General features: G+C 48.2%; 1 protein-coding gene across 1 annotated transcript; it reads right to left on the reverse strand.

Annotated features, from left to right (window-relative positions):
• Positions 1–1,793: 1,793 nt before the first annotated feature.
• Positions 1,794–16,369, reverse strand: LOC130472797 (perilipin-3-like). Its single transcript, XM_056844227.1, has 7 exons — positions 16,304–16,369; positions 14,198–14,393; positions 12,060–12,142; positions 8,397–8,694; positions 4,291–4,490; positions 2,627–2,755; positions 1,794–2,138 (listed from the first exon to the last, which is right to left on the reverse strand). The coding sequence occupies exons 1-7, from the start codon at positions 16,367–16,369 to the stop codon at positions 1,794–1,796; spliced, it is 1,317 nt and encodes a 438-aa protein (XP_056700205.1).
• Between the last annotated feature and the right edge of the window lie 1,638 nt (positions 16,370–18,007).

An 18,007-nucleotide genomic window follows, 5' to 3' on the forward strand; every position in this document is an offset into this window, starting at 1 on the left:
AAAATCTGCATTCAGAGCCTATCTAGTAAGGCGGGGTGGCTGCTGGCTCTTTACTTCTAAAGCCTGATCCTAACAATCGTCATAGAATCACAGAGTTGGAAAGGACCACCAGGATCATCTAGTCCAACCCCCTGCACAATGCAGGAAATTCACAACTACCTCCCCCCCACACCCCCAGTGACCCCCACTCCATGCCCAGGAGGTGGCCAAGATGCCCTCCCTCTCATCATGTGCCTAAGGTCATAGAATCAGCATTGCTGACAGATGGCCATCTGACCTCTGCTTAAAAACCTGCAGGGAAGGAGAGCCCACCACCTCCCGAGGAAGCCCGCTCCACCTGTTAGAAAATTCTTCCTAATGTCTTTTGATTGAATTTCAACCCATTGGTTCTGGTCCAACCTTCTGGGGCAACAGAAAACAACTCCTTCTGATGCATGGATGTAAAAACCAGTCTCACCAAGGTACTAGTCCTCACTTTTTCCAGAGGTGTCAATCAAGTATACACCCCTCCTCCCAAGCAGATGAATAGCTAAGCCCTTGGCTTGCCCCCACCCCCATTGATACACATCATTTGATGCAATAACATTTATTGAAATCAAGGTACACGAGTGGGATACACCATCAATAAAATACCAGGAGACCCCCTTTCCTTAAGTAGGACTACGGGCATGTTTCAGAAAATTTGCTTTGTCATGTTAGAGAGGAAGCTGCTTGTTTAGCTGAGACACCCCCCACACACACACCTTTTCTGGTAGCCTTAGAATTGAGAAACCTAGACCCCCTCAGCCAAGATGTTTGAGGGCCAAATGGCTGAAAAGGTATCTTGAAGCTATTCAGTGTCATTACACAAAGAGACATTTATACAAGAAACGTTCCAGGGGAGAAAAGACACTCGGTGGTTCTCTGTAGTTTTTATTCATTACATTCAACACTTGTGCCCAATTCCTCAATTTCACCACCAGGAGTGTTTGTAAGGAAGTACGCTCCAATACCCACCCACAAAAGTTCTCCTGAGGACATTTCCCTGCCCAACACTGCTGGGAACCGTCTCTCAAAGCATTGCAAGTTTTCTTAATAGTCTTGCCAATTGCCTGGAATCGGCGGGCAAATGCCCGCTAATCGACTGGGCTGCCTGCCGACCCTCAGCTGGTCAGCGGACGGAAGGGTGCCAGCTGAAGGGAGGAGCAAAGAAATTGCCAGAGCGTCCCCATCACTTCCGGCTTTACCTGGAAGTGATGCAGACGCTCTAGCATCCACCCAAAAACTCTATGGAAACCATAGAGTTTTTAGAGGCAAATGCTACAGTGTCCGTGATACTTCTGGGTCGCATCGCCCCACCCCAGAAAGCTCCCGCCAGTTGCCAGGGGGGACCTGGCAACCTTATTTCTCAACTATCCTGAAAAATAATTTGCTCGCATTTTGGAATGGGAGGGGGGGAAACGGACAAGATGCAGCCCCCCCAAATATCAAGCTCTGATTTTAATTGGCCAATGAATGTACCACAGCAGGACAGGCGGCGAGTAAATTTTTGCCTGCGCTAAAGGCAGGCCATCAAAATGGCAGCCAAAGCTTGTAGGCTGAAGCCTGCCTCAAGTAGGAGGGTGTGACTCAACCTCTACTGTCAACTTCCCTCCCAAAGCATTTTCTGCTGTTTTCTTTAGGTCTCCGGCTAAGAAGGGAATTTACTTCAATTTCCATTTGAGCCCGCAGGCTGTACCATGTGTAAGTCAATACTCAGAGCAGCCTAGATTTCCTCCAGAACCCCTTACTCCCACAAGAAAGATTTTCAAGTTCTACTGCATCTCTATTTCCTCCCTTTTTGGCTTGCCTGATGCAGCAAAGGGCCCCACCACCCAGGAGAGCGGAGCGTTATGAGTAACATACTCCATCAACTCATCTGTCAGCTCGCGGGCCTGGGCGACCCTCTCCCGGCTCTGGGCCAAGATGGACGTAGACAAGTCCTGGAAGGACTTGGCAGATAAAAATGACATCCGGAGTTCGTCGACGTTTTGACGGACGAGGCTCACTTTCTCCTGGATGCCGGCAGGGAGGCCTTGGAGGTTGGAGACCAGAGCCACGGTGGTGGAGTGTAGCTGCTGAGCGAGGCCACGGGAGACCTCCAAAGCTTGAGATTCAATCTGCTGGAACAAGAAGGACCAGTCAAAATGGTCAGACAAAGCAGGGTCGCCATTAGAGATCGGTTCACCTGGAGAAAATGGCCGCTTTGGCAATTGGACTCTGTGGCATTGAAGTCCCTCCCCTCTCCAAACCCCGCCCTCCTCAGGCTCCGCCCCAAAAACCAGGTATTTCTCAACCCAGAGCTGGCAACCCTATGAACAGAAGACTGTAGGGTTGCCAATCTCCAGGTGGTGGCTGGAGATCTCCCGCCATTACAACTGATCTCCAGCAGATAGAAATCAGTTCACCTGGAGAAAACAGCCACTTTGGCAATTGGACTCTATGGCATTAAAGTCCCTCCCTTCTCCAAACCCTGCCCTCCTCAGGCTCCACCCCCAACATCTCTGGGTATTTCCCAATCTGGAGCTGGCAACCCTACAGACAAGGCATCTGAGGACATTCCTGAGAAATTGAGAAATGGTTTCTCCAGAAACAAAGAGCAATGTACCTCTGGCTGAGGAGCATCTTTCTGGCTGACTTCAGGGGACTCCTTCTGACTCCACTGCAGCCACATCTGATGCAATTTCTCTTGGGCACTTTGGATTTTCTGGTCAACCCCTTGCTTCAGGTGCTCGATCTGTGGGGAACCCCAAAGGAAGACTCCTCAGCCAAGTTCAGTCAGCAAAACTGTAAAGCTTTTTATAGCAAACACCCCCCTCTTTTAAAATCCGTGGCGCTTTTCTAGATTGTGCTTCTTTAATTCCTGTAACCTGCCTCAGGTCTGCGAGAAATGTAAACTAAATCAATAAAATAAGCAGGTGAACGGAATGCAGACGTTTGCTTTAAATAGTTTCCTCAGGTAAAGACGCCCAAAGGCGCTCATGATTCATTTTATTTATTTATGGTCATTTGACAAGCAGATATACATTGTTAAAATTGATCAATTTAATTTTAGAGCCAGAATTGCAATTTTGATACACTAACCAGAGCTCTCCACACTCGAGTGGCAAGGTAACAGAACTTTGCCACTTTGTAGGAAATGTTGGCATCTTTATCCTCAAGTAAATATTTAATAATAAAATCATCCAAATGTCTAAAAACTCTGGTCAACAATCATCCTACTTCTGACATCCCAATAAAATTCACAATACAGTAAAATATGGGTAATGGTCTCAGCATCAGAGTTACAGGGGCCCAACCTAGACTCCAAAGGTAAATGCTGGAATCTCCCGCTGAGCAAGGCCGACGGAAAGGCATTAAAACAAGCTCTTGAAAAAGCCCATCGAAATTTGGTAAAAGTAATGGAGTTCAGATAAGGAGCCGAAGAGAATCCCTCTCAACTCTTTAGTAAGCTGCATGGTCTTGGAAGAAGGACCTTCTCATTCTGCAATTCAATGTCTGTAAGTCATCGACTAACCACATTTTTTGCTCTGCTGAAGCCCATTTCTAATAAATTCTCAGGGGCTAGACCCATTGAGAAAAGTTTATTAATTATCCCTCTGCTCCCAAGAGTACCCAGCTTGCTGGGGGTAAAGAGAAGATGACTGGGGAAGGCACTGGCAAACCACCCCGTAAACAAAGTCTGCCTAGTAAACGTCGGAATGTGACATCACCCCATGGGTCAGGAATGACCCGGTGCTTGCACTGGGGACCATTACCTTTTACCAAGGGGACTGAGGGTTAACAAACTAAACTAGGTGCTCATGATTAGATCATGCACCCCCCAGTACTGGATACAATTCAATATTTGAACTAGTTCTACCGCAAATCATTGTCTGTCAGTGCCGATCTAGGATCCATTCATTCCAGCATCCAAGTCTACAGCTAGGATAGATAGCATCAACCTTTGATTACAGAAACCTGGGTTTAAATTTCAACTCAACCCTCAAGTTCAGACAGCTTCAGGTTGTGAACAATCGTTTAGAAGCCAGGCAACAGCCACAAGCAACACTGAGCCTAACCCCCAATCGTTTAGAAGCCAGGCAATGCCGAGCCGAACCCTCAGTTGTTTAGAAGCTAGGCAATGCTGAGCCGAACCCTCAATCATTTAGAAGCCAAGCAACAGCCACGCAAGTCAACATATCTGTGGCAAGGGAGCTGAGAATCGGGAACGGCTGTAGAAAGAAATCTTACAACAGTGCAGACCATCCAAAACCTCAGTCGCTTTCTTACCAGTTCGATTGTCTGGGAGAGCTGGGAAAGGGCGTCTTGAGTGCCCTGCCTGGCATTCCTCAGCTTGCCCAGGGAGTGCTGGTAGGCCCGGTGGCGGACTTTGCTCGAGAGGGACCCCAGGCGGACAAAATAGCCCCGCTGCTCTTGCTGCTCTGCCACGGTGGCCATGTCAAAACCTTCCATGGAGGTGGCCAGTTGAACTAGAAAAGCCAGAAAGAGGGCGTTCAAAAGGGGAAGGAGATGAACATTTTAAAAATGGCCTTTATTTTTCTCCTGCTTCTCCTCAAAACACTTGGGCATGGTACATTTGCTGTATACTCAGTATATAGTGCTCAGAATTGCGTCTGAGACCTTATATGCCCAACTTTCAAGGGGTGGTAGTGGAAGACTCGGGACCATGGTTTTTGTTCGCAGCGTATAGTCATCAATCATTCAATCTCCCAATAAATTTGTATGGGTGGGAAAAAATCAAGAATTAACTTTAGAATTATGCAAGATGAGAAAAAAAGAGGCGAGCTTGCTTTACCAAACATCAAGCTTTACTACCAAGCCAGAACAAACAACTTTGAATATTGAGAAGGGCATGTGGCTAAAGGATTTCATTATTATTTGTGGAAAGCTAAGAGTAAAGAAATTTTTGCAGAGAAACATGTTGTAAAAGATGGATTAATGAAGATATGGCTTAGAAATAGAAACAGACTAAGCCCGTCACCTCCACGGATGATGTCCCCCACAGATGCATATCTGACCAAGGGAGAGAAGAGGAGAACAGACATGATGCGATACCAAGATATGATGAATGAACAAGGAGATATAAAAACATGGAATGAGATCAAGATGAATAGAAACATTGATTGGCTGACTTACAATCAAATGATCATGAAAATACGACAGGATTGCTTCTTACAAGATGGGATAAGAAAGAATACAGAATTTGAAGACCTAATTTGTAAAGAATCAGATCACATCTTGGGAAAAATCTAGAAACTGTTACTCAAAAATGAAATAGAACAAGAACAAGTCAAGGTTTGCATGGTAAAATGGATGGAAAATCTTAAAAAGAAGATAACTTTTCAACAATAGGAAAGACTCTGGACTACCGTATATACCCGTGTATAAGCCGACCCGCGTATAAGCTGAGGTGCCTAATTTCTCCCCCAAAATGGGGAAAAATTAGGCACCCGCGTATAAGCCGAGGGTCGGCTTATAACCCCTCCCCCCACCCCTGCAGACTTACCTTCTGGGCTCCTGGCGGCGGAAAGTGGCGGATCCGGCGGGGGCGGCCTTCCTGCAGCTGCAGGAGCCCCCCCCCCAGGCCGCTCCTGGCGGCGGAAAGTGGCGCGGCCCGGCGGGGGCGGCGGAGCAGCCTCCCTGCGGCCGCAGGGGGCCTCTGGAGGCCGCTCCCGGCCTGGAAAAGATGGCGGCGGTAAGTTCCCCCTCCCTCCTCCCTCTACCGTATTGACCCGTGTATAAGCCGAGGCCGGCTTTTTCAGCCCTTTTTTGGGGCTGAAAAACTCGGCTTATCCGCGAGTATATACAGTAAATCTATTAAATTCACGGCCAGTAACAACTTACGTGAAAATTGGTACAAACAATTTTTTAGATGGTATATTATACCTATGGACATTAAAAAAATGGATGAGTCATATGACAGGTGTTGGAAATGCAAAAATGCAGATGGAACATATTTTCATATGTGGTGGACTTGTAAGAAAATAAAGAAGTTTTGGATACAGATACATCAAGAAATGCAGAAAAAATTAAAAATAAGTTTCCCGCTGAATCCAGAGATTATGCTATTAGGACTTGAACCCAGCAATTTGGATAGAAACTTGGAAGACTTATTTGGCTACATGACAATGGCGGCCAGATTAGTACTGGCAACATCCTGGAAACAGGAGGACATTCCTGATGTAGAAAGGTGGCAACAGAAAATGGATGAATTTGTGGTGATGGCCAGACTGACCAGCCTACTGAAAGAGAAGACAACTGCTGAATTTCAACGAAAATGGAAAGACTACTTGGATTATGTTCAACAAAAGGGATAGATTGTGAGAAACAAGCTTTAGAATGTATAAACTTTTATAACTAGAATAGAAGAAATGTATTGTAAATTTAAATGATAAGGTAGATCTTTGAGATGTAAGATGAAACAGACTCCCCGAAGGAGTATAAACTGTGTGAATGGATGTATGATTTTATGTTTGTTTGTTTAAGAAAAATAAATATATATTTTTTTAGAAAAATCATTTAATCTCCCTTCCCCCCAGCCCACAGGGAGATGTACCAGGTGTCTGGCCAAGGTCTTCCATTCTGCTCAGCATAGCTTGGTTTATACATCGAAGCAGTTTCCATCAGGGCTTGATTGGTTTTTCTGCTCCCTGCCAGCAAGGAATAGTCAATGAACAAGTCTTTGGGAAGCAAACCCTATTGTCATGAGAGGATTTTACTTCCCACTGGTCCTGTGCCTACAACAGTAGTGAAAGCCATGCTGCTCTGCCTGACCTGCTGCCCTGTGCAAGCCTTGGCAGAAATCTTGAATGTTTGCTTATTTATCCCGCACTGGAAACTGTTATCCCCATGCGCACACAATTTGGCATCCAAGATAGTAATTTTTTTTTTGCCTTGGGCAGGTGCCAACACTTTACGACTACCGTCAATCTGTTCTGGTATGTTTATATATAAGAACCCACACACCCAGGTCATGCTCGGTGACAAATAGAAATGCAAATCCCCAGAAGACCATCTGATAAGTACGATAACTTTGTAATGCTGCAACTTCAAGACTAACTCTGGTGCTGGAAAGGGCTGTCGCAGCTGACTTATGGCAACCCCATAGGGTTTTCAAGGCAGGGTTGTTTCCATGGCGATCACTGTTGGATTTAACGCTGGGCCTAGTTTGATTGGCAGGGGGCTCTGTGCTCCTGTGGAGTCGGCCCCTCCCTTCCGGCGGCAGTTAGTTCTAAGGGACGTTTCCAACTGTCATTCACTCAAGACTCACTCAGCACTCAGTCTAAGAAAGATCCTGTCAGAAATAGTCACTCTAAGTATAACTCTGAGCCTGTTACCGCACTTGTATTTCCAGCGATGTATTAAGAGTTTGAAAACGTTATAAAAAATACTATTTGCACTTTGTTTGGCCCCTTTAGCTGTGAGGACTTCCACCCATTTATAAGCCGTGGTATCCAAAACCCCTTTTAAAGCGATGTTTTTTATAACATTTTCAAACTCTTAATTCATCGCTGGGAATACAAAGTGCGGTAACTCCCTGTGTTAGCTCTCTGCCTCACACTCAGGAAGAAGTAACGTGGGCTGTTACCGCACTAGGTATTCCCAGCAATATATCAAGAGTTTGGAAATGTTATAAAAAACATCACTTTAAAAGGGTTTTTGGATGCCACGGCTAAAAAATGGTTGGAAGACTTCTTCACAGCTAAAGGGGCCAAACAAAGCGTGAACAGTATTTTTTATAACAGTTTCAAACTCTTAATACATTGGTGGGAATACATAGAAAGTGCGAACAGTATTTTTTATAACATTTTCTAGGTAACAGCCAATGTTTCAGTTAATATAAAGTAGTACAAACCTCTTAAGGAGAAAATGTTGTTTATTTACAGAACCTTATCATCTTTTATTAAATAGTTTTCTTTATCTTACATATGTGTGGTTTATATTTCTCTGCGTAGCTTTTGCCTGTTTTTAACTCTGCTGATTTACAAAGGTGGTATATCCTGAAATAAGTGAGTGCTGGGATATCGCCCCACATAAGGGCCTGGATTAACTTCCATTTCCCACCCCCACCCCCCAACAATCATCCCCCCACTACTTCAGGGCTTCATTTTCATTATGTACGTCTTTTCCAACCTTTAGAAGTCACTTCGCTCTCCCCCCGTGTTTTCTGGATGCTGTTTCTTCAGAAAACGCGGGGAGAGAGATCCCCCAGGACCCAAGAGAAGGGGGCTCACGAGACCGTCCCTTCACACTTCTTTCTATTATTAGCTGCCTTCGGTTCCAGCTACCTGGGAAAAAGGTGGGCATCTCAACATTTTAAAATAAAGGCATAAATAAAAGCCATTATCCAAAGAGAAGATCACCTTCCAACTCACCCAGTTCCTCCTCTGTTACTGGAAGGTAGTGATCGACCAGGCCTTCGGACTTCTCCAGCATGGCATCCACACCACTGGCCACCATCTGACCCACTGAGGAGGTCATCATCGTGTTGACGCTGGTGGCCACTGCCGATCTGGTCATCTCCACGCCTCCTTGGACCGCCTCCTTGGTCTTGTCAACCACCCCGGTCACTGTGCTGGTGACGGCATCCCTGGCCCCCGTGACAGTGTTGCTGATAGCATCTTTGGCCCCCGACACGGTAGAAGTCACCAGCTCTTTGGTGTCAGAAAAGATCTAAGAAGAAGAAGAAGAAGAAAAAGAAGAGTTGTCTTTTATGTGCCAACTTCCTCTACCTTTTAGAAGAGGAAGAAGGGAAGGAAGAGGAAGAAAGGGAGGAAAAGGAAGAAGAGGAAGGAGAAGGGGAAGAAGAAGGGGAAAAAGAAGAAGAGGAGGAAGACGAGAAGGAAGAAGAGGAAGAAAAAGAGGAGGAAGAGGAAGAAGGGGAGGAAGGGGAAGAAGAAAGAAGAGTTGGTTTTTATATGCTGACTTCCTCTACCTTTTAGAAGAGGAAGAAGGAGGGGAGGAAGAGGAAGAAGAAGAGTTAGTTTTTATATGCAGACTTTCTCTACCACTTAAAGAAGAATCAAACTGGCTTACAATCACCTTCCCCTCCCCACAACAGACACCCTGTGAGGTAGGTGGGGCTGAGAGTTCGGAGAGAGCTGTGACTAGCCCAAAGTCACCCAGCTGGCTTTTTAAGGAGAATGCAACTGGCTTACAATCTCTTTCCCTTCCTCTCTCCACAACAGACACCTTGTGAGGTGGGTGGGGCTGAGAATGTTCACAAAGAACTGTGACTAGCCCAAAGTCACACAGCTGTCTTCATGTGTAGGAGTGGGGAAACCAACCCCGTTCTCCAGATTAGACTCCGCCGCTCCTAACCACTACACCACACTAAAAAGAGACACAACTCTTTATTCGCACAGATATATACTCTGGAGAACAAGACCCAGAGTGAAATGAAGTCACTGATGAGGGTCAACCTGAGAAGGGCCACAGGGAGAGATTTTAAGACACGAAGCCACACTAGGATCAGAGATCTGGAGAAGACAGAATCATCATAGAGTTGGACGGGGCCATAGAGGCCATCTAGTCCAACCCCCTGCTTAATGCAGGATCAGCCTAGAGCAGTCATGTCCAAAGTCCGGCCCGGGGGCCAATTGCGGCCCCTGGGCCGGTTTAATACGGCCCCCCAGCCTGTTTTGCAGAGAGAGAAAAGGGGGTGCGTGGGGGCTGCGCCTGTGCTTTGCATCTCCGACCGAGGGGGGCGATGCTTGGGTGGAGGATCGCCTCGATTGGCTGTCTCAGCCCCACCCCCCAGAATGAAGGCCAGCGAGTCTGAAACCCTAGAGAGGCCACTTCCTTCCTACCCAGAGCCCGTGCATGGGGACACGGCCTTTGTTGTTCTGAAGCATGGAAAAGCAGCAGCAGCTCCTCCCAAGTGGGTCAAGGGGGATCCTGAGGATGGGTTGGGGGGGACTCGAGGGTGGGAAAGGTGGCGGGGGGGGGGGGAAGGGAAATGCAAGGGAGGTCAGAGGCTGGCCCCAATCCGGGAGAGGAAAGACACCCCCCACACACACACAAACACCGAAAAGCTTGGGAGTGTGTGGGGGCTGCTCCATCTGGCTCTCCTCCTTCCTCTCTGCAGAAGGCTGGGGTGGGTGGGGGAGATGCAGCCCCTTCCCTGCATTGCAGAGGCCTCGCGAGGGATCCAGATTTGCGGGGTGGGTGGGAGGGAGGAGGGGAGAGACTGGATGGGTCTTGAGTGGGGGGATTGTGAGTCAAGGAAAGGCAGGGGGAGAGGGGGCTGGATTTGGGGGCAGGGAGTGTTTGGAGTCAGACCCCTCCAGCAGGTTCTCTCCAAGGCAAGTGGCTGCTTCGAAAGAAGGGATGGGGTGGGGGAAACAAATGACTCCTGGCATGTATCGTGTTTGGAAATGAGGCGCGTTCAGATGGGGCCGAGTCTGCAGAGGACACCCGTGTTCATTCCAGATTTCAAAGCCCTGAGCAGAGAGCAAAGAGGTCAGAAGGAAAGAAGAAGGGAAGAGTTGGTTTTTATATGCCCACTTTCTCTACCACTTAAGGGTGGCTTACAATTGCCCTCCCCTTCCGCTCCCCACAACAGATACCCTGTGAGGTAGGTAAGGCTAAGAGAGCTGTGACTAGCCCAAGGTCACCCAGCTGGCTTCGTGTGTAGGAGCGGGAGAAACAAATCCAGCTCACCAGATTAGCCTCCACAGCTCATGTGGAGGAGTGGGGGAATCAGACCCGGTTCTCCAGATCAGACTCCACCTCTCCAAACCACCGCTCTTAACCACTACACCACGCTGGCTCTCATGGGGAGAAAAACTCCACATTCCTCCCTGCACGGGAGATGTCAGAGTGTTTGAATCTTGGACTCCATGAGAATGAAAACCAGTTTATTTCCTGGTTCAGATGAGGGGAGGACAGAATACCCCCGCATGGTTGAAGGGAGAGAGTTGACAGTCCCAAAGAGGCACATGAGCGGGGGGGGGGGGAGGGGGGAGGAAGAGTTCCTGCTCCCTCCCTACAGAAGGAAGGTTGGAGATTTAGAAGCTGGGGGGCGTCCGGTGAGCTGAAAGGGTCTTTGGGGAAAGGAAGGAATGTAGCCATGGTTTTTGTGGTGCAGTCTGTGGTTATGGGCATAAGTATGCCGTTTGCAATAAACTTTGCATAAAATAGTTTTTGCATTTAATTAATTTAATTAAGACTGTCAGGCAAAATGGTCGGCCCTCACGCATGTTCACTTCATCAAATCTGGCTCTTTTTGAAAAAAGTTTGGACACCCCTGGCCTAGAGCATCCCTGACAAGGGCTTGTCCAGCCTCTGTGTAAAGGCTGCCAGCAAGGAGGAACTCACCATCTCCCCAGGAAGCAATTCCACTGTAGAACAACTCTTACTGTACAACTTTTTTTCTTAATATCCAGCCGGTACCTTTCTGCCTGCACATGTCCTGACCAGCATGTGTCCAGATCATTAGGACACTGTCTGGAGACAGATTAAGTATTCGTTACTCAGTCCTTTGGGGTATCCATAGTCCCCACCCCGATTAACCTGGCAAAACCAAGTTTTAAAGAAAAGAATGGTTGCATCCTTATTCACATAAGGTTGCATCCTTATTCACATTAAGAGTTGACCATGTACCTGCAAGACCAAGTATGAGAGGTGATATGGTAACTATCTTCAAGTACTTGAAGGGCTGTCATATAGAGGATGGTGCTGAGTTGTTTTCTGTTGCCCCAGAAGGTCGGACCAGAACCAACGTGTTAAAATTAAATCAAAAGAGTTTCCGTCTAGACATTAGAAATAATTTTCTAACAGTTAGAGCGGTTCCTCAGTGGAACAGGCTTTCTCGGGAGGTGGTAAGCTTCTCCTTTTAAGCAGAGGCTAGATGGCCATCTGCCAGCAGTATGACCTTAGGCAGATCATGAGAGGGAGGGCATCTTGGCCATCTTCTGGGCATGGAGTAGGGGTCACTGGGGGTGTGGGGAGGAGGTAGTTGTGAATCTCCTGCATTGTGCAGGGGGTTGGACTAGATGACCCCTGTGATCCCTTCCAACTCTATGATTCTATGATACCTTATCGGTCGGCTGTTGAAGGATCGGCAACTTCTCCTCCAGTTTATCCAGCCCCTTGCAAGCGTATTCGTTGGCGCTCGAGACTGCAGAGAAAAAAAATCTCCAATCAGGAGATTGGAAGGTATACCAGGACTCCCTCCATCAGCGGGGATTAAACTCCAGGGACTCCAGATGTTTGGTTGGCAGCCCTGCCCATCAGCTCCACCAACTGCAAGTCATAGACCATCTTAAAGATACTTTACAGAGGGAACTGGGTACTCTCTGGTGGCCAAATTGGTATATTGTGTTGGTTGTAGGGCTGTTGAAAAAAAAAAATTCGGTACAGTTCGGCTTCGGCAAAATTCGGCCCTTTTAAATTTGGGCCATGCCGAAGTCCGAACTCCCCTGCTTCGGATCCCCGAAATTCAGGCGAGATCCGGAGTTCGGGGGAAATTCGCCCCTCCGTGGGCCTTCACGGGGCTTCCCTGAAGGTGCGCGGGGGGCCCTTTAAACAGATCTGCGCCTTCCAGCTGGGGGGCCCTTTAAATAGATATGTGTCTCCCGGCTGGGAGGCACAAATCTGTTCCACCCCCCCCCCCCGCGCGCCTTCAGGGGGCTTCCCTGAAGGCGCGCGGGGGGCCCTTTAAACAGATCTGTGTTTTCCAGCTGGGGGGCCCTTTAAACAGATCTGTTCCTCCTGGCCGGGAGATCTGTTCCACACACCCCACGCGCCTTCAGGGGGCTTCCCTGAAGGCGCACGGGGGGCGCTTTTAATAGATCTGTGCCTCCCAGCCGGGAGGCACTTATCTGTTCCAACCCCCCCCCACGCAGGGGGCCCTTTAAACAGATCTGTGCCTCCCGTCCGGGAAGCACAGATCTGTTCCACCCCCACCCCTCCGCGCGCCTTCAGGGGGCTTCCCTGAAGGTGTGCGGTGGGCCCTTTAAACAGATCTGTGCCTCCCGGCCGGGGAGCCAGTGCAGGGGTGGTGGTGGAACAGATCTGTTTAAAGGGCCCCCCCGCGCACTTTCACGGGGCTTCCATGAAGGCGCGCGGGGGGTGCTCTTTAAACAGATCTGCACCTCCCAGCTGAGAGGCGCAGATCTGTTTAAAGAGCACCCCCCGCACGCCTTCATCGAAGCCCCGTGAAGGCACGTGGGGGGGAACCCCGAATCTGCTGAATTTATTCGCCGAACCCCCGAAGTCGGTGAATTCCGCTCCCCCATTTCCCACCTTTTTTTGAGTTCGGTTCGTCCCGAACTAAAAACCGCCGAATCGGGGGAAATTCGGCTGTTTTTTAGTTCGGGACGAACTGAATCGACAGCCCTAGTTGGTTGGGCCACCTCCTGGTCAGTCACCACGGTCACCTGTCCATTCTTCCTCTCCCTTCTGCTGCCCTCAAACCAAGAGTGTCAGAAAGGTATCAGAACACCATGGGTCAACAACCTTTCCTCGTTCCCCTAAGAGATTAACTTTCCATTTCAGATTAGCGACAACTATACTGAAAGAATACGATATATTCCCTCTCTCATAATGCCAGAATGTGGGATCATCTGCTGAAGCTGAAAGATTCAAAACAGATAAAAGGAAGTATTTCTTCACACAACTCATAGTTAAACTGTGGAACTCCCTGCCCCAGGATGGGATGGCTGCCAACTTGGAAGGCTTTAAGAAAAGAGTGGACGTGTTCATGGAGGAGAGAGCTGTCCTTGGCTACTAGTCAAAATGGAAACTAGTCATGATGCCTGCCTATTCTCTCCAGGATCAGAGGAGCATGCCTATTATATTAGGTGCAGTGGAAAGGCAGGATGCTGCTGCAGTCATCTTGTTTGTGGGCTTCCTTGAGGCACCTGGTTGGCCACTGTGTGAACAGACTGCTGGACTTGATGGACCTTGGTCTGATCAAGCAGGGCTTTTCTTGTGTTCTTATAATTAGTTACAGAACAACAGACGGTCCTTGAAATTTTTTAAGGTTTTAATATCTCCTTTAATGGAGATATTAAAGCCTCATTACTCCAGCAGAGGTCCTCTTGCAGCATGATAAACGTTTCAAGAAACCTTGGTCTAACTTTCCAGGATCTGAATACAGAACTTCTGTTTCTCCATACCGCTAGCCTCCCCTGCTCTTTGCATGCTGGTCGGGGCGAGAAAAGATACTTACTCTGTGGCTCCAGCTTAGTCAAGATGGGCTGGGCCCCACTGGCGGCAGCTGCAGCGATGGTTTTGACCCCCGTCTCTGCCGCATCACAGACCAATTTCACATAGGGGTGGCTCTCTTTAGTGGAGGTGTAAACGGAGGACACCATGTCGTAGGCGGAGCTGACCAGTGGTAGGCTAGTGACCCTGTCAGTTATACACTGATGTTAAGGGGGAGGAAAAAGAATGGCGATTAGACACTGGTAGGGTCAGAAACACAGAATAACTCATGGCACTGTTTCATAAGGACTAGCAACTTGAAGGTATCCATGAAAACAGATTTACTGCCCCAGGGATTAATCATTCTGCACAGCCCATTCAGGAATTTCCCATTTGACCTGCACCTCAACCCATTAAGGTAGGCAAGAATCAGAGACAGCAGCCGACCCAAGATCAGTATATTTCCTGATTATGCAGTGATTCGAATTAAGGTCTACTTTGTACTACACGGTTACTCCTTAGCGCTCAGCCGTAAGCTCAGGAAGAATCACTACAGATATATCCAGACACGTATTCTACGTAGAATACAGGGTCATATTATCCCTGCACCAACAAAGAAATATTATCACTTGCAAACACTTGGTGGGGGATAGGAAAGGTCGTTCCTTGACATCACAGAGCCAAGCCAATCAGTGCTGTGCACTGCCAGCTATTGAAAACAGTTTCTTTTGACCAAGCCTAAGCCTGGAAACAAAGCTATTTCCTCCAACAAGAATACCATAGGGCTTTGCTGCTCAAATTAAAGATCTCTATCAGGCCTCTCTCAGCCCCACCTACCTCAAAGGGACTTCGTAAGGCAGCATAGTAAAGGATCATAAATACATGACCTTTCTCCCAGCAGCCAATATGGTACAGTGGTTAGAACATTGGACTCGGACCTGGGTGATGCAGGTTCAAGTTCAAATGCTGCTATAAAGCTTACAGGGTAACTGTGGGCCAGTCATTCTCAGCCTTGCCTACCTTGCAGGGATGATGCATGGATAAAATGGGCAAAGGTGAACCATGGATACTGCTTTTAAGAAAAAGGGTAATAAAAAACACGCTGGATGCGCTGTCAGAATACAAAATTCTTTCCTCCCCCAGAGTGTGTAGGGGGGTCAGAACCGGCTAACCTTCTGGGGCAAGAAACAACATCCACTACTAAGGGCGGAACTGGATTGAGAGCCAGCGGGGTGTAGTGGTTAAGAGCGGTGGACTCTAACCTGGAGAACCGGGTTTGATTCTCCACTCCTCCACACGAGCAGCAGACTCTAATCTGGTGATCTGGTAATCTTTCTCTCTATTGCAAGAGTTGGCAGAATTGATCCTCTGCATAGGATTTGCTGTATTAAATTTGAATTAGGGGATGTGCATTTGGGTATTTCCAATCTGAAACTAAACAGGACTTTTGGGGCACTGTTTCAGACTAGAAATATCCAAACGCACCACCCCCCTTAATTTAAATGCTTCTTAAGATGATGGCCAATAGGTCCCAGGACAGAAAAATACTTCACTCAAAAGAGGAACTAACTTGTGGAACTCACTGTCACAGGATATAGCAAGGACTTCTTTAAAAGGGGATTAGGCACTTTCCTGTTGGGTAGGTCTGATCAACGGGCACCAAAGCATGAGGAATAAGTGGAACCTCCATGTTCAGAGGCAGACTATCTTTGAATGGCAGTTACAAGAGGGAGAGACTTGGGCCTCCACACTTTGCCTGTAGATCTTCTGGGGGCATACAATTGGCCTCTGCGCAAACAGGACCCTGGACGACACGGGCCACTGGCCTAATACAAACATGGCTGCTTTTACAACGTACAAACAGGTAAAAAAGGTAAAGGTCCCCTGTGCAAGCACCGGGTCATTCCTGACCCATGGGGTGATGTCACATCCCGATGTTTCCTAGGCAGACTTTGTTTACGGGGTGGTTTGCCAGAGCCTTCCCCAGTCGTCTTCCTTTACCCCCAGCAAGCTGGGGACTCATTTGACCGACCTCGGGGCTCTGCGCCACGGGGATCCTACAAACAGGTAGGCCACCATTAAAATTAAATCAAACTGACTGAAAGAAAGAAAATATCCCCAAAAGACTTACTTTTGGATCTTGTTCTGCTGTTGACACAGATGAGGCGGCGGCGGCGGCACCGTCTATGGAAGCCATGCTGAAGTCTGAGGCAACTGAAACAAGAGGAAGAGAAACTCCAAGTCATATTGAGATAAGCGTGGGGTAAACTCCAGGGTGACTCCAGAGCTCCTGATCAGAGGTCAGAAGATAAGCGGGAGCACGTGAACAGCAACGCACAGTGCTGGTCACCAATGGGATTCCTTGGAGGGCTGTTTTCAGAGTGAAACGAGGCTGGAAGCCCTTCGAGTTGCCTCCCCCACACACTTTTTCTTTGCCTGACAAATCCAGCTGTTAAACTGGGTCATAGAACCATAGTGTTGGAAGGGACCACCAGGGTCATCTAGTCCAACCCCCTGCACAATGCAGGAAACTCACAACTACCTCCCCCCCCCCACACCCCCAGTGACCCCCTACTCCATGCCCAGAAGATGGCCAAGATGGCCTCCCTTTCATTATGTGCCTAAGGTCATAGAATCAGCATGGCTGACAGATGGCCATCCAGCCTCTGCTTAAAAACCTCCAGGGAAGGAGAGCCCACCACCTCCCGAGGAAGCCTGTTCCACTGAGGAACCGCTCTACCTGTTAGAAAGTTCTTCCTAATGTCTAGACGGAGACTCTTTTGATGTAATTTCAGCCCATTGGTTCTGGTCCGACCTTCTGGGGCAACAGAAAACAATTCGGCACCCTCCTCTATATGACAGCCCTTCGAGTACTTGAAGATGGTTATCATATCCCATCTCAGCCTTCTGCTCTTCAAGCTAAACATACCCAGCTCCTTCAACCTTTCCTCATAGGACTTGGTCTCCAGGCTTTCCTCATAGGACTTGGTCAAAACATGTCAGGCCATATTCTTCAAGAGCTAGATTTTGCCCTTCTGAGCGTCACCCTTGCTGGCTTCCTACTGCCTGACATAAAGAAGTTCCTTTACTGATTTAGGGATTCAATACTCCACGTTACACTTGCCCTGATGTGCAAAGCCAAAAATCCACATTGCCCACTATTCTTGCTACATATCTGGGGCAGAGGCTTCCTCCCGCTTTCACCCAAACCTGTTTCACAAGACGGCCGCTGCAACCCTCCACCACAGGGGTGAGTCAATGGCGGACCTTTCCCCCACATTTGCTCAGCGGATTCATTGCACCATCTCCTCCGGCCAGAATTCGCTCCGCGCCCCTTTGCAGGGAAAACATCTCAGCTGAATCAAGACAAATGGAACCGCTCGCCTTGAGATCTCGCCCTCTCTCTCTCTCAGCAAAAGAGCTGTCCGAGTCCTTACCACAATTAAGGCTCTCAGAACTCATTTTTCAGGGCAAAGTACTACATGTGGTAGTGAACACAACGATCTGCCGGGCAAGAGTGCCTCTGAGCATGTGCCGGAGTGCCTTTTGGGGCATCAGTGACCAGCTACAGATGTACAAAGGGCAACATAGTGATTACATTAGAGCAAAACCCCCTCATTTCAACCTAAACAGCTTGCAGAGCTCAGTGCCAGAAGATGTGGTGAGGGCTGCCATCTTGGATAACTTTAGAAGAGAACGAGACATGTTTATGAAGGATAGGGATGAAGAAGAAGAGTTGGCTTTTATACCCCGATTTTCTCTACCTTTAAGGAGTCTCAAACCTTACTTACAATCTCCTTCCCTTCCTCTCCCCACAAAAGACACCTTGTGAGGC

The sequence above is a fragment of the Euleptes europaea genome, chromosome 2 (genome assembly GCF_029931775.1).
Source record: "Euleptes europaea isolate rEulEur1 chromosome 2, rEulEur1.hap1, whole genome shotgun sequence".
Classification (NCBI taxonomy): Eukaryota; Metazoa; Chordata; class Lepidosauria; order Squamata; family Sphaerodactylidae; genus Euleptes; species Euleptes europaea.

Excerpts from the sequence above, each read along its gene's own strand:
- LOC130472797 (XM_056844227.1), bottom strand. The coding sequence starts at position 16,369 with ATGGCTTCCATAGACGGTGCCGCCGCCGCCGCCTCATCTGTGTCAACA. Across the intron at positions 4,491-8,396 it reads AGTAACAGAGGAGGAACTGG|TTCAACTGGCCACCTCCATG; the intron begins GTGAGTTGGAAG and ends TGGCTTTTCTAG. Across the intron at positions 2,756-4,290 it reads TCTCCCAGACAATCGAACTG|ATCGAGCACCTGAAGCAAGG; the intron begins GTAAGAAAGCGA and ends GGTTCCCCACAG.